The sequence below is a fragment of the Bombyx mandarina genome, chromosome 11 (assembly GCF_030267445.1).
Source record: "Bombyx mandarina strain Sakado chromosome 11, ASM3026744v2".
Classification (NCBI taxonomy): Eukaryota; Metazoa; Arthropoda; class Insecta; order Lepidoptera; family Bombycidae; genus Bombyx; species Bombyx mandarina.
In genome coordinates, this window is record NC_143218.1 from 3,286,207 (window position 1) to 3,300,369 (window position 14,163).

Below are 14,163 nucleotides of genomic sequence, written 5' to 3' on the forward strand. Positions count from 1 at the left end.
TTTCCACATATCACAAACATAAGGTTTCTCTGCCGTGTGTGTTGCTATGTGGATTTTTAAATAACTCAATTCCAAAAAGCTTTTTTCACACGCATCACAAACATAAGCTTTCCCTCCAGTATGTGTTCTCATATGAATTATCAAATTAGATAGGTGTGCAAAGCTTTTACTTTACTCTTGACAGACATGAGACTTCTCTCCAGTATGAGCTCTCATGTGTGCTCATAAGGAACTATTTTGTGCATAACCTTTTTTACAAACTTCACAAACATAAGGTTTCTCTGCAGTATGTCTTCTTTTCTGTATTTCCAAAATATAATTTCGTGCATAGCACTTCTGACACACTTCACAAATGTACGGTTTTTCTCCAGTGTGTATTCTTAGATGAGATTTTAAATGATGAAGTTGGGTAAAACCTTTTCTACACACTTCACAAATGTACGGTTTTTCTCCAGTATGTATTCTTATATGAGATTTTAAACTACTAATTTGGGAAAAACCTTTTCTACATACTTCACAAATGTACGGTTTTTCTCCAGTGTGTATTCTTAGATGATATTTTAAATGATGAAGTTGGGTAAAACCTTTTCTACACACTTCACAAATGTACGGTTTTTCTCCAGTATGTATTTTTTTATGAGATTTTAAATTACCAATTTGGGCAAAACCTTTTCTACATACTTCACAAATGTAAGGTTTTTCCGCAGTATGTACTCTAATGTGTAGTTTTAATTCACAAATTTGTGTAAAGCGTTTTTCGCACACTTCACAACCATAACGTTTTTCAGAAGGATGCATTCTCATGTGCGTTTTAAAGTTCTCTTTAAATACAAAACATTTTTTACAGACTTTACAAACATAAGGTTTCATGGTTGCCTGCATTTTTGTTTTTAAAACATACAACAACCTTGATTCGCAAATTTTGCACAAGAGAATGTCCCAAGCATAGATGTCCCAAGTAAGGGTGAGACCGATATATTAGTATTCATTATGGTATTCGTAATACAGCTTGTATTCGTGTATCGGTAATCCGTCGAATTCTGATATGCTAATATTCCGTATCCACCATATTCACTTATTCATAATAATAGCCAACTCACATCGGTCGGGTTGTACCTATCTATCCACAGAACTATAACGTAGTGATTACTTGCTCAGTGCACAGAACACTGTTACTTCTAGCGAAGTATCTATCACACGAAAATATACTGGCATACGCCGTACGTGTCTCGCGGATATCTGTCTATCACATTCATAACAATACTGCATGCGCTAAGAGTAAGTGAGATAATCTACATGTTTATATACTGAGCAATGAAAATACGAGGGCTGCACTAAAAGTATCGGGAATGGAATATTTCCACTGTTCCTGTCATATTAAAATCTTTTTAATTGAAAACTCCTTGGTTTTAAAAATCGAATACCATTTATTTATTAAAAAAAATATTCTCGGTCTTGTCACGAGGTTTTGTCAAACTTGTTTAGTCGTTGAGAAAATGGAATTGACTCGAGAAAATTCAAGAGCGATGATTTATTATGACTTTCGAAGTGGTTTAACACAAAAACAGTGTGTTGACCGGATGATTTCTGCATTTGGTGATGAAACCCCATCCAAAACCACAATTTATCGCTGGTTTGCTGAGTTTCAACGTGGACGTGTCAAGCTCAGTGATGATCCCCGTCAAGGTCGTCCAAAAACTGCAGTCACCCAAGAAAACTTTGATGCTGTGCGTAAGCTGATTGAGGAAGATCGACATGTGACATACCGCGAAATTCAGGCAACTTTAGACATTGGCATGAGTCAAATACAAATAATCTTGCATGAACAATTAGGTGTAAAAAAGTTGTTTTCCCGATGGATACCGCATTCGCTCTGTGAAGAGCAAAAAGCGGCTCGTGTTATTTGGTGCGTCAGAACTCTCGAAAGATTCCACGCAGGATCCTCAAATGCTGTATACAACATTGTATCAGGTGACGAATCCTGGATATACGCGTACGAACCCGAAACAAAAAACCAGTCACGAGTTTGGGTGTTCGAAAATGAGTTAAAGCCAACAAAAATTGTTCGTTCACGGAGTGTTGCAAAAGAAATGGTGGCCACGTTTGTCTCCAAAACCGGCCATGTTACGACTATTCCTCTTGAGGGACAAAGAACGGTTAATGCAGAATGGTATGCTAGCATTTGTTTGCCACAGGTCGTTTCTGAACTCCGTAAAGAGAACTGCAACCGCCGCATCATCCTCCATCACGACAATGCGAGTTCTCACACCGAGCACAGAACAAAAGAGTTTTTAGAGCAAGAAAACATAGAATTATTAGACCATCCGCCGTACAGCCCCGACTTAAGCCCTAATGATTTCTATACTTTCCCTAAAATAAAGAATAAATTGCGTGGACAGATATTTTCATCACCTGAAGAAGTTGTGTTCGCCTACAAAACGGCCATTTTGGAGACCCCAACTTCCGAATGGAATGGTTGCTTCAATGATTGGTTCCATCGTATGGAAAAATGTGTCAAATTTCGGGGAGAATACTTCGAAAAGCAATAAATACATTTTTAAATAGTAATGTTGTGTCACTTCGTTAATTCCCGAAATTTTCAGTGCCGCCTAGGTAAGTACACATTACTATGAGTTTAAGGACTATTTTGTATTGCACTTTTTACATGTCAAAGATGCTAGTGGGAATTTTTAAATACGTTAATTTTTAATGTTATGTTTTGAACCTTCATTTCTTGATTCAACTAAAGATTCTACTCAAGGCAAAATAGTGCATTTTTACATTTATTGGAATAAAATCGGGGAGGTTTATTTTCATTATTTTAATTTTATTTCCTGTTCCCTCCGAATTAGTTGGTTTTAAAACCATGATTTGAAAAACGGAAGTAGGTATAATAGCCGGCAAACTTCTTGAGCATTTGTTGACGTAGTGGGGATAAGTTTGCGCATGGTACACTCACGTGCAAAAACATTATTTACTCTGCGTCATAATGCAATTAAATTATTAAAATCAACATATGTATTTTTTTATATATTTATTAGAACATCAACAGAAAATATAGGTTAATAATTGTAATAATTTAATCTTGGGGTAAAATAGATATTCCTCCTATTAAGTCAAAACTAGAGCTGTTGCCAGGTCTTGGTTCAGTTGAAGCGAAGCTGGTATTTGTAATTTTTTTTTCGTTATCATAGTCTTGACCATCATCATCATCACTGTTTTCATCACCCGAGTCGCCATCATCGTGATGAGTCGACATAGGGCTCATCGGTGTAGTTTACAACTCGGTCGGTTCGATCTTCTTTTTTGTCTATAATTAATTATTTTTTGAAGATATTCGATTCGTAGTAATCGAATGTTACTTTTTTCAATTACCAGCTTCCGATTATTTTCTGTTTTTTTTTTTCCATCTGAAGCCTAGCTCTTTCATAATTCGTCGTGAACTTCATTCCCAGCCATTAAAATGTATATCTTCTTTAAGTTTTTCGATGCCTTTCTACGGTACGGAGTTTCGCTGCTTGTTATGTAGTTATTATGATTACATATTTTTATTACAGATTGAACGAAACTATCCATTCCAACTTTCTTCTTCCCTGATCTTTTCTTACCTGGAGTCCCAAACACGGCGAGCAAGCCAGAGCCTTTAGCTTCGTTAATAATGCACCTAACAGTACTCACTGATGTTTTTGTTGCTTCCGAAGTCTGTTTTACTTTTTCCATATCATTCTTCCCCTGTTTTATAATGAAGCAATATACGTCGTACACAATTTTTGTACCCTTTCTTTTGAATACTACACCAGTTTGTCGCGGCATAGTGTATTTTTTATAAAAAATCAACAAACACTCAACAAATAGCAATGGCAACAAAGTAAACAAGCAATTATAACAAATAACTTAACGATTAATAACGATAGACTTTTCACTGTACGCAAGCGTACTTTTGGGAGCAAGCGGAACGAGGGCGCGGTGCGGGACGCAAGGTTCGACTGATCTACCAATAACGCGCTCGATACGATTTCCCCTGCCGTCGCGCCTCACCCTCACCACCAAAGTGATCTAAAATTCGGTTCTGCGCAGTCAAGGTCATTTGCTCAAGATGTTTGCCGGTTACTATAGTTGACATTGTTTACTAATTTCATAAATTAAAATATTTTTACACAAAACGTAATACCTACGGCCAGAACTAAATTAAGTGTTTTTACGTAATAAATTGTGATGACAATATATTTTTGTGGTGGTATTTAATTATCTATTAAGAACTTCTCAAAATATAAATAAAAGTTTGATTTTTGAATCTAAATGACTTTCTAAACAAACGGTACGTGGATTATAATATTATTATAACTGTTGTACTAGCCACCTCAGTACCGTGTCAGAGGATTTTTTCGAAATCTGGAACGTTTCTGAGCGACGTACCAGTCTTTCGGTAGAAAAAGTAAAAAAGCTGATGTTTTTATGCACCAATAAGAAATAAATAATATTACTAACTTGTTGTTTATATTAATGTACAATGTTGACCAAATTCTGATTTAATAATAATGTTCATTTTAATGTACATAATATTACTTGTAAAATATTTAGTATGGAGTCAAATTCCTAGATACAATATACTATTTATATTATTAACAACTAATTTATGTGTATTATCTACTAGCGACCCGCCCTCGCTTCGCTTCGGAAACATTAAAACACATATGAAATCAAAAAAATAAATAAATTAAAAATTAAAAAAAGTAGCCTATGTTCATCAGGAACAATGTCGGCTTCTAATGGAAAAAGAATTTTTCAAATCGGTCTAGTAGTTTCGGAGCCTATTCGAAACAAACAAACAAACAAATCTTTCCTCTTTATAATATTAGTATAGATGATTATTAACTTATTTCACGAATACCGTATTAGGTTAAACTCGTTTACCCGTTTTATCGAAGTATATTTTAGTATATTAAGATATCTGGATATTCACGTTTTAGTTAAGGTATTATAATATTACATAACGAATATATTTGTATTAGCTAATATTGACAAATATCGATATTAACCCATCTTTAGTCCCAAAGTTTTTTTTTTAAAGGGATTTTATGACCTGTTAACTGAGACCTTTAAGTCATGTCTTATTTTAATTTACATTCATATTTTTATGAAAAATGATATTATCGAGTGAAATGAAATGAAGATGATTAATTTGAGACATTACTCAACTGGGATGAAATTAAATGAAATGATATGGGATGAAATATAATCTCAGTAAAATGGTGGTCATTTACTAAGATTTTTTCAGTGGAATTTTTGGAGGATCCCGAGAAGTTACGTCCAGCGGCTTTGTTTCATTTTCCCACATTTGTGCACATTCACAGATATTAAACGGTTAATAAACCACCATTATTAAACATTTAAACCCGAAGAAACACTAAATAGACAAAATAAAACAAATCACACAACTCCACTCCTCGCGTTCCCGCCAAAAAGTCCCTGTCTCGCAGACGGGGCGTTACAGGCATAGATTATAGACTTAAAGCTACAGGCCACTGAACTAGGAAACCTATGGAAATGAAACGTCAACAACAAATTCGTGCCACTGTGACGTCATCTGGCCACAAAACATGGCGGTTTTAGTGCTGCCCAGAAGATTTTAATGTTAGTAGGTTTTATCGATAAACGTTCTTGGCTCATTTTATTTTAAATATTGTTGAATATGAATGTATTTGTAGAATTTATACTATAATTGGAAGTAAGTATATTGTTATGTGCAAAGATGATGTGATTTAGATATTATGTGAAATCAAAGACGAGTTCGTGCTTCAAATTTGCCAAGTAAACGATATGACGATTTTTTAAATTTGCTACACTGATTTTATAAAGTTGTCGTTTGCTGCAAAACATAAAGATATGGCGTAGTACAGTGCCATCTGCCCATTTCTAGCATGCTGAATGTTATCGTATTTTGAGTACGTGTTTTTCTTAGACTATTACAATCTATTTTAATTGTTTTGCTGACTCTTAAGTCCATAACACACTACCGCAGCGCACCTCAAGGAAGGTGCGCAGCACCATTTGAATCACTTTCGCTTGAAAGTGATTCAAATTTTAAACTTATCAAGGGACCGCCTGATAAAAAAAAAACACCTACAGAACATTTATTCGTTAATAAAATTACAAACGTCATTCCTTATGACTTCCTCTCTAAAATCACTTAATTATTAAATATTTAACGAATTTACAATAGTGTTTTACTCACTGCGGAATAAAACTATTTTATTTAAATAGTTCCGAAGAGATTTTGTCGGTAGCCTTTTTCCCGAAATATCTAAACAGAATGTCTAAATATGTTTTGATGACATATTTTAAAGAGGTATTTATGATTAGTGTCATGATCAATAGATTCCGACCGAAAAATGGTGTCCGATTTTTCGGATGAGGGCTCCATAATGAATTTAAATATATATAGATAATAGTTTTGGGGCATCGACTTTGTTGAGATCCTATAAAATATGTTTTAATTATTATTTTTGTATGTTTTAAGCATGATAAAATAAGAAATTTTATATAAGCAATGATATTAAATCGATATCAAAGTCAATAAATAATGTACAACCAAAAACAGACGGCCGAACTGACGTGACAATGACATTTGGTGCGCTAAACATGGCGAATTTTCGGCCTCATTAGACGGAGACGGAGACATTTACGTATATTCATGTTTCATTTTATGTACGCACTGAAATACTGTTATATTGTTTTCCTGCGAGTTAAAGTGCTGAGTAAGAACGAGATAGATATATGTTTATGTGTGTGCTTCAAAATGGGTGCTATTTATATAAGCAATTGTACGTATAGAACAATATGTCGTGTCCCTACTATATAGGTCTATGCTACAGGCGCGCCATGGAGTGCTGTCAGCTTGCGCTATTAGATTCGCTTTAATTTAATTTCCAAAAAAATTAATTAAACTGATTTTATAGAAATAGGTAGAAACAGTATTTAAACACAATAAAAATTAAAATTTTTTGATATCGGCCTAACCTATCTATATCTATACTAATATTATATTTCCAAGCGCTATGGTACTAACGAAAGAAAAAACATTTTGAATTTGAATTGTATAATTATGGTCATCTATTGGGGTTATTCCAGACATACTGCAAGGACTATTTGGATCATCTACATTCATATCACTATCGTTATCAGATTCTGTTTCGCTATCACTTGCTACAAATATTATAAATCGGTCCATTTGGTCGTCTATCAGATCGTCGTTTTTAAAATATTCATCTTCTAGATGCTCCACACACTTACATTGAATAGCCCAATCTTCTGGTGTTGCACTTGCAAACGCATCTTCTGTAAGTTTCATAATGTTTTTTGGATTTTGTTCCAAGTTTTTCTCTGCCACACGTATTTTTCAATTGGGTTTAAATCGCAATGATACGGTGGAAGTTTAAAAACTTCGTGATTGTAACTTTTTAAAAGTTCATTTCCAGCATAAGTAGGCGGTTCTTTATTTTGTTTTATAAGTTTATTTAATACGGGTTTTGTCCAGCTCTCTTCAAAATAAATACCCCTTTCTCGCAACCACTTACGCATTTCGTCTTTTAAAGTTGACATGGTTGGAGCTTTATTTATTTGGGTAAAGTGGTATGGAGTATTATCCATAACCACAAGAGACCTTGCTGGCAAATTTGGAATTAATTTTTCATTCATCCACTTGAGGAAATTGGTTGAATTCATGTCATCATGACGATGGGTCTTTTTTCGGTGGTTCGCATCTTGCGCATTTTTTCTATATATTTAGCACGCCAAGCAATTGTGTTAGAGCGCTCCATTAATATTTTTCTTTTGGACTATATTCTATGCATTGTGGTACGATGTCCTTTAAAATTAAATTCTTGTTTCAACACTGCAAAAAATTGGTGAATTTTATGGCGAATAGTACAAATATCAAAATCATCTATAATTATCTTATTTGGAGGTGGACGACTTTTCCCTGGTGTCACAATCTTTTTTTAAGTACTTGCAGCGGTCTTTCCTTCTTGTATTATTCTTGATACGGTTTTCTCAGACACAACTGGAAATTTTTTAAGCCTCTTGACCTCTTGTGGGACCTCTTGTGAGTCCACGCGGGTAGGTACCACCGCCCTGCCTATTTCTACCGTGAAGCAGTAATGCGTTTCGGTCTGAAGGGTAGGGTAGCCGTTGTAACTATATTGAGATCTTAAAACTTATATCTCAAGGTGGGTCAAGGTATTTACATTGTAGATGTCCATGGGCTCCAGAAACCACTTAAAAATAGGTGGGCTGTAAGCTCGTCCACCCATGTAAACAATAAAAAAAAAACTGGATCACTGTCTGTGAACTGGCCGATGAATTTTAAGTAGTTGTCTCTTTTGCCAATTACATATTATTAAGCAAACCATCACCTCACGCCACCTTTTTTTCATTTTGGGTTTTTTTTAAATTATTTGTTCGTTAATGTTCGAATGTAAAAACTGTTTGTTCGTCTTTTATTTATTTATAATTAATTAAACAAATGGTCACCCTTAAGTTATAACGTGTCTGTGTCTGAGGGTGCCCCTGGGTATGCCGATATTACATGAGGCCCAGTCGCGTCACACGGGGCCGAATCGCACCACTTCTAGACACGTCACCACTGGTAGACAACCGGTGAACAGGAGACTCGGTGAGGAGGATCTCAGGGCGTCACCACTTACCGCTCTGGGAGAATTACACCAATAAAAAAAAACTAATTAAAATTAACAATATTGTATTTATTAAACACAGATATAAAAACATAAAATGAGTTAAATTTACAATAATAGTTATAAGATACTAGTGAGAGGTTCAAACAGTTACAATATTGAAATTAATAAAGACGGTGTGTCGGTAGATACACCGAACACTCAAGAAAGTTTTAATATAAATAAAAGAAACAATACGATTCACCGGGATCACTTCCCAGCAACCGGGGTTCCTGTATGCGATCGAGGCTGGCAATGCGGATGTGTTCTATGTCTACCGAAGTCAAGCAGCCTTCCTGGGACCGACTTGCTAGAGCTTCCCGCTTCTGGCAGATAGAAAGGTGCTATGTGATCCCGAAGGTGAACAGAAGGTCACGCTCCGCACCCTAACTGGAGTACATGTTTGTTTTTTTTTTTTCCTACCTAAGCTGATAGCCTTAGTGGCTATTTCAGCGTAACCCTAACGTTAGCAGGTGAGCTCACGGGGCTCAAACCTGATGACGTTGCTAACACGAACCCTAGCAAGAGCCGTGCTTCGCAGAATCTACCACCGGATCGGAAACGCGATCCACTGAAAAGATCCGGCGAGAAACTCAGTGGGCTGTGTCTGAGAGTTAATTTACTCGTCGAGCCCTTCGTCGCAAGCGACGGGTTCGACGAGAACGGTGACCGGTGCTTGAAGTACCTAAAAGCACCGTTAGTGGATCGGGAGGATCCGAGATGACGTGCGTGTTTGTACCAGTCATAAGGACCTACGTATCAAGACATACCGTTTAAAATTTATTTAATTAAGGTTTGTGGACACAGTGTGGAGAATAATTCAAAACCCGTTACCCTGGTTTAACACACGACACCAAGGATTAATGAAACTGACTTTGGTAAATCAAAGAATATAATCACCTCGCAGCTCGAGAGATGTTACAATAAAAAGCCATTGACAAAGTGATCTTGACCTATTATATTAATAATGTGTTGTTTCTCGAAGATTCTGCATGCCAGCGATGTGCAAAGTTCGTCGTCGAACAATAGATGACATCTTACAGTCACGACATGCAGTATCGAGCTACCGAACATATCTGTGTATTAAAAAAATATCTATTTCTCTACACTGCGCCACGTACAAACGATAGATGGCGCTAATTTAAAAAAAAGTTTAAATCAAATGAAAGTAGACTTTCTGGCGTTATAAAGTTGCCTCCTCTTACTAGATATCTTTATTTTTATCGCTTAGATTAATTCATTTTGATCAATTATCGTTTATTCAACGTCTATTGGTGATTGATCGATCATAAAAACAATTAAATTAAAAAAGCGAAGCCTTGTAATATATATTAGGTATCAATCAAGATACTTCTCGATAATAATAATTAAGTTAATATAGACGTAAATATTTTTTTTTATTTAAAATCCTGTTTATAGAGTATATATATACATACTAAGTTTATTCTTCCATATTAAATGAATTTCTACTAAATGACCCTGCAATATATTTCTTGAACTTATAAATAATTAGCATTTCAAGAAAAACAGATTTTGTGTGCATTACATTTACATTTTTTGAACTACGTAATGAATTTAGGAATTATTAATTTTATTATAAAATACAAGTATCATAACTATCTCCTATTGCATGGTACCGGTCACCGTCCTCGTCGAACCCGTCGCTTGCGACGAAGGGCTCGACGAGCGAACTAACCCATAGACAGAGCCCACTGAGTTTCTCGCCGGATCTTCTCAGTGGGTCGCGTTTCCGATCCGGTGGTAGATTCTGCGAAGCACTGCTCTTGCTAGGGTCAGTGTTAGCAACTCTCCAGTTGAGCCCCGCGAGCTCACCTACGAACGTTAGGGCGAAGCTGAAATAGCCTCTCAAGGCTATCAGCATAGGTAGAAAAAAAAAATTGCATGGTAATGAATAGTATCATTTTAACACGAAAGTAGTACTCCTAAAATATTCTTAAAATAATTATAAATCACTGAAATTTCTATGTGCTTGTTACGGCCTGGCCACGGGGATCGGCGGTGCGAACGACGAAGCGGTGGATGAGGCGACCATTCGCGCAGCACCGTTTGCAGGCCACGGGTACTCCCGTTCGCCGCCGCGACTAGTAAGGAAGTCCGACAGCGAAATGTCTATATCGAAATTATCTCGATATTGCTTACAAATTTGTATTTTTTTGGTTCAGGACCTTGGAAAAGATTGTGAAGTACATGATTTGAATAAGAATCGGAGTATACCTATAGATGGAAAATTCCACAAGAAGTACGAGAAATACATTGGGTGGCTAGACTTCCAAATAGCTGGTCTAGCTAGTATTTCAGCTATATATATATATTTTTTATTGCTTAAATGGATGGACGAGCTCACAGCCCACCTTGTGTTAAGTGGTTACTGGAGCCCATAGACATCCACAACGTAAATGCGCCACCCACCTTGAAATATAAGTTCTAAGGTCTCAAGTATAGTTACAACGGCTGCCCCACCCTTCAAACCGAAACGCATTACTACTTCACGGCAGAAATTGGCAGGGTGGTGGTACCTACCCGCGCGGACTCACAAGAGGTCCTAACACCAGTAATTACGCAAATTATAATTTTGCGGGTTTGATTTTTATTACACGATGTTATTCGCGGCGAAAACAACTAAACTCATTTAATCACTGCACTATTCGCCGCGACTACCGCTCGACTCCGTGGCTTGCGCCGTCCTCATTCATGCATTTGTTTTGCTCGCCCGCCGCATCGTAAGTCGCCCGCGCGATTCGCTCGGTACATTTCGCCGGTCGCCGGTGCGCGTGGCTTGTTAGGTACATTTCTATGCTCTTATTTTAGTCGCTAGACGCTTCGCCGTTCGCACCTCGAAAAACTATTTTAGAAGCACCTTTAAAAGATGGGCTATATGTAGTAGACCCAGATGACAAGGCATTGGTTACTAAAGACATTAATTCGCCTGATAACGATCAATATATGTTATGGCATAGGCGTTTAGGTCATTTATCACCAGCTCTAATGAATAAATTAAGAGGGTTGGTTGATGGCTTTACCTTGAATGAATTTAGTAAGGAACCATGCGTCAGTTGTTGTAAAGGTAAACAGTGCGTAAAAAAGTTCCCAAAAAGAAGGAATAAAAGAGCTAAGGATATATTGAAGTTGATTCACACAGATTTAGCTGGACCCATGGAGGAAGAGACATGGGGTGGTGCTCGATATTTTCTTATCTTTGTTGACGATTTTAGTCGGAAAGTTATGGGATATATTTTGAAAACCAAAACAGAAGTATTTGCTAAATTTAAGGAATTCAAGGTGTTTGTGGAGAATCAAACTAATAAAAAGATCAAAAAATTGCGTAGCGATAATGGTAGTGAATATATAAACGATGCATTTCAAAGCTTTCTACGAGCTAATGGTATCCATCATCAGACTTCAGTGGCACATACTCCGCAACAAAATGGAGTGGCAGAGCGTACAATTCGTATTGTAATTAAAAAGGCACGTATGTTGCAAGATAGTGGTTTGTCCAAAAAATTTTGGGGAGAAGCTGTGTTAACAGCTATATATTTAAAAAATAGGTCTCCAACCATGGCTATCTCAGACAAAGTTCCTGAAGAAGTGTGGTCACGTGAACGAGTGGATATCACCAATCTCAAGGTTTTTGGTAGTAAAGCTCAAGTACTCATTAAGGGAAACAATAGAAGGAAATTCGATTCAAAGTCAAGGGAATTAATTATGATTTGCTATAGTTTGAATCAAAAAGGCTATCGTTTCGTAGATATTAAGAATCCAACTCGGTTAATAATCGCTCGGGACGCAGTATTTTTTGAAAATGTTCAGAATTATGGCAAAGAAACCATTCATCTGGAGTCTGTGGATAGTGTGCAGAACAATGAGGTTTTAGTAAATAATAATTATAATCCAGTTATGTCTCAGGTTCCTGTACATATAGGAGATCCTGATGTAGTGGGGGAATTGGAAGTGAATACTTCTGATCCAACCACCTCTACAAACGAACGTCGTTATTCAAAGAGGGTTAGACCACAGAACACTATTACTTCTAGCGAAGGTTAGACGTCCCAAAATACAAGAAGATATGACCTATAATTTTTTTGATTACCGAAGGCTCAGATCCTAAGTCGGTTGAGGACGCATTGGAACGTTCGGATCGAGAGTTATGGCACACAGCCATGTTAGATGAATACAATTCGCTGATGTATAACAAAACCAGTGAACAGAATTTAAACATAATAAGTGTATAAAACTTATGTGGTTAAGTGGGGGTGTTAGAACTGGCCTTCTTACTATATGTAACCATCATAAGTTTATTAAGAAGAATAGTTGTTGCCTAGCAACAACTAGTTAGTCGTATAATTTTATGTAAAGAATAAAAAAAGTCAGTATGTACATCCGAAGAACTATGTTTCATTATTTAACATAATTACCACAAAATGAAGATGATTAATTTGAGACATTAATCAACTGGGATGAAATTAAATGAAATGAGATGAGATGATATGGGATGAAAAATAATCTCAGTAAAATGGTGGTCATTTACTGAGATTTTTTCAGTGGACTTTTTGGAGGATCTCGAGTAGCTATGTCCAGCGGCTTTGTTTCATTTTCCGACATTTGTGCACTTTCACAGATATTAAAAAGTTAATAAACCACCCTTATTACACATTTAAACCTGAAGAAACATTAAATAGACAAAATAAAACAAATCACAAAGTTCACTCCTCGCGTTCCCGCCAAAAAGTTCTTTTAAGAACAAAGATCATAAAACACACAGAATAAACAAAAGCATGTATTTCCTCTAAAGAGTCTGCATCTTCTTGTAATTTAGGTTTGTTTTCTTTACGGTTACAAGCTGTGTAATTATTTTATTTGATCACCGGATCATTGTTTGTGAACTGGCAAATGAATTATAAGTAGTTGTCTATTGGCACAAAGAACAAAATGCTGAATCGATGTCATTATCTCACAGGGCGCACTGGATGTATAGGCTCAGTCATTATTATTATTTGTTCGTCGTCTGTTCGTTAATGTTCGAATGTAAAAATTGTTTGTCCGTATTTTATTTATTTATAATTAATTAAACCAATGACCACTACTAACTAAGTGGGCTCCCCTTCCTAGATATTTTTATTTTTATCGCTCATATTAATTAATTTTGATCAATTATCGTTTGTTCGACGGCATTGGTGATTGTTCGATCATAAAAACAAATTCCCAATTATTAATTATTTTATATCTAATGAGCATACCATCCCCTCACCTTTATTAAACGAATAAACTTCAAGAAACATTAAATTATTATTGAGACAATATTTTTTTTGAGTTTATGGCCTGGACCTTTAGGCCATAATGAGACAATTAGCAGCAGGGTAGCCAGATATTTTTTTCCGAAGTAGCCAAGTTACGGCTTAGTTGTAGGTACTTA

General features: G+C 36.1%; 2 protein-coding genes and 1 pseudogene across 2 annotated transcripts in view; 1 reads left to right on the plus strand and 2 right to left on the minus strand.

Moving 5' to 3' along the window:
- nvd (cholesterol 7-desaturase nvd) overlaps window positions 1-14,163 on the plus strand; it is a 167,026-nt gene that overhangs the window by 91,134 nt on the left and 61,729 nt on the right. The window lies entirely within an intron of this gene.
- LOC114247333 (uncharacterized) lies at window positions 223-882 on the minus strand. Its single transcript, XM_028180266.2, has one exon. The coding sequence runs from the start codon at window positions 880-882 to the stop codon at window positions 223-225; it is 660 nt and encodes a 219-aa protein (XP_028036067.2).
- On the minus strand, window positions 7,031-8,020 carry LOC114246643 (uncharacterized; annotated as a pseudogene).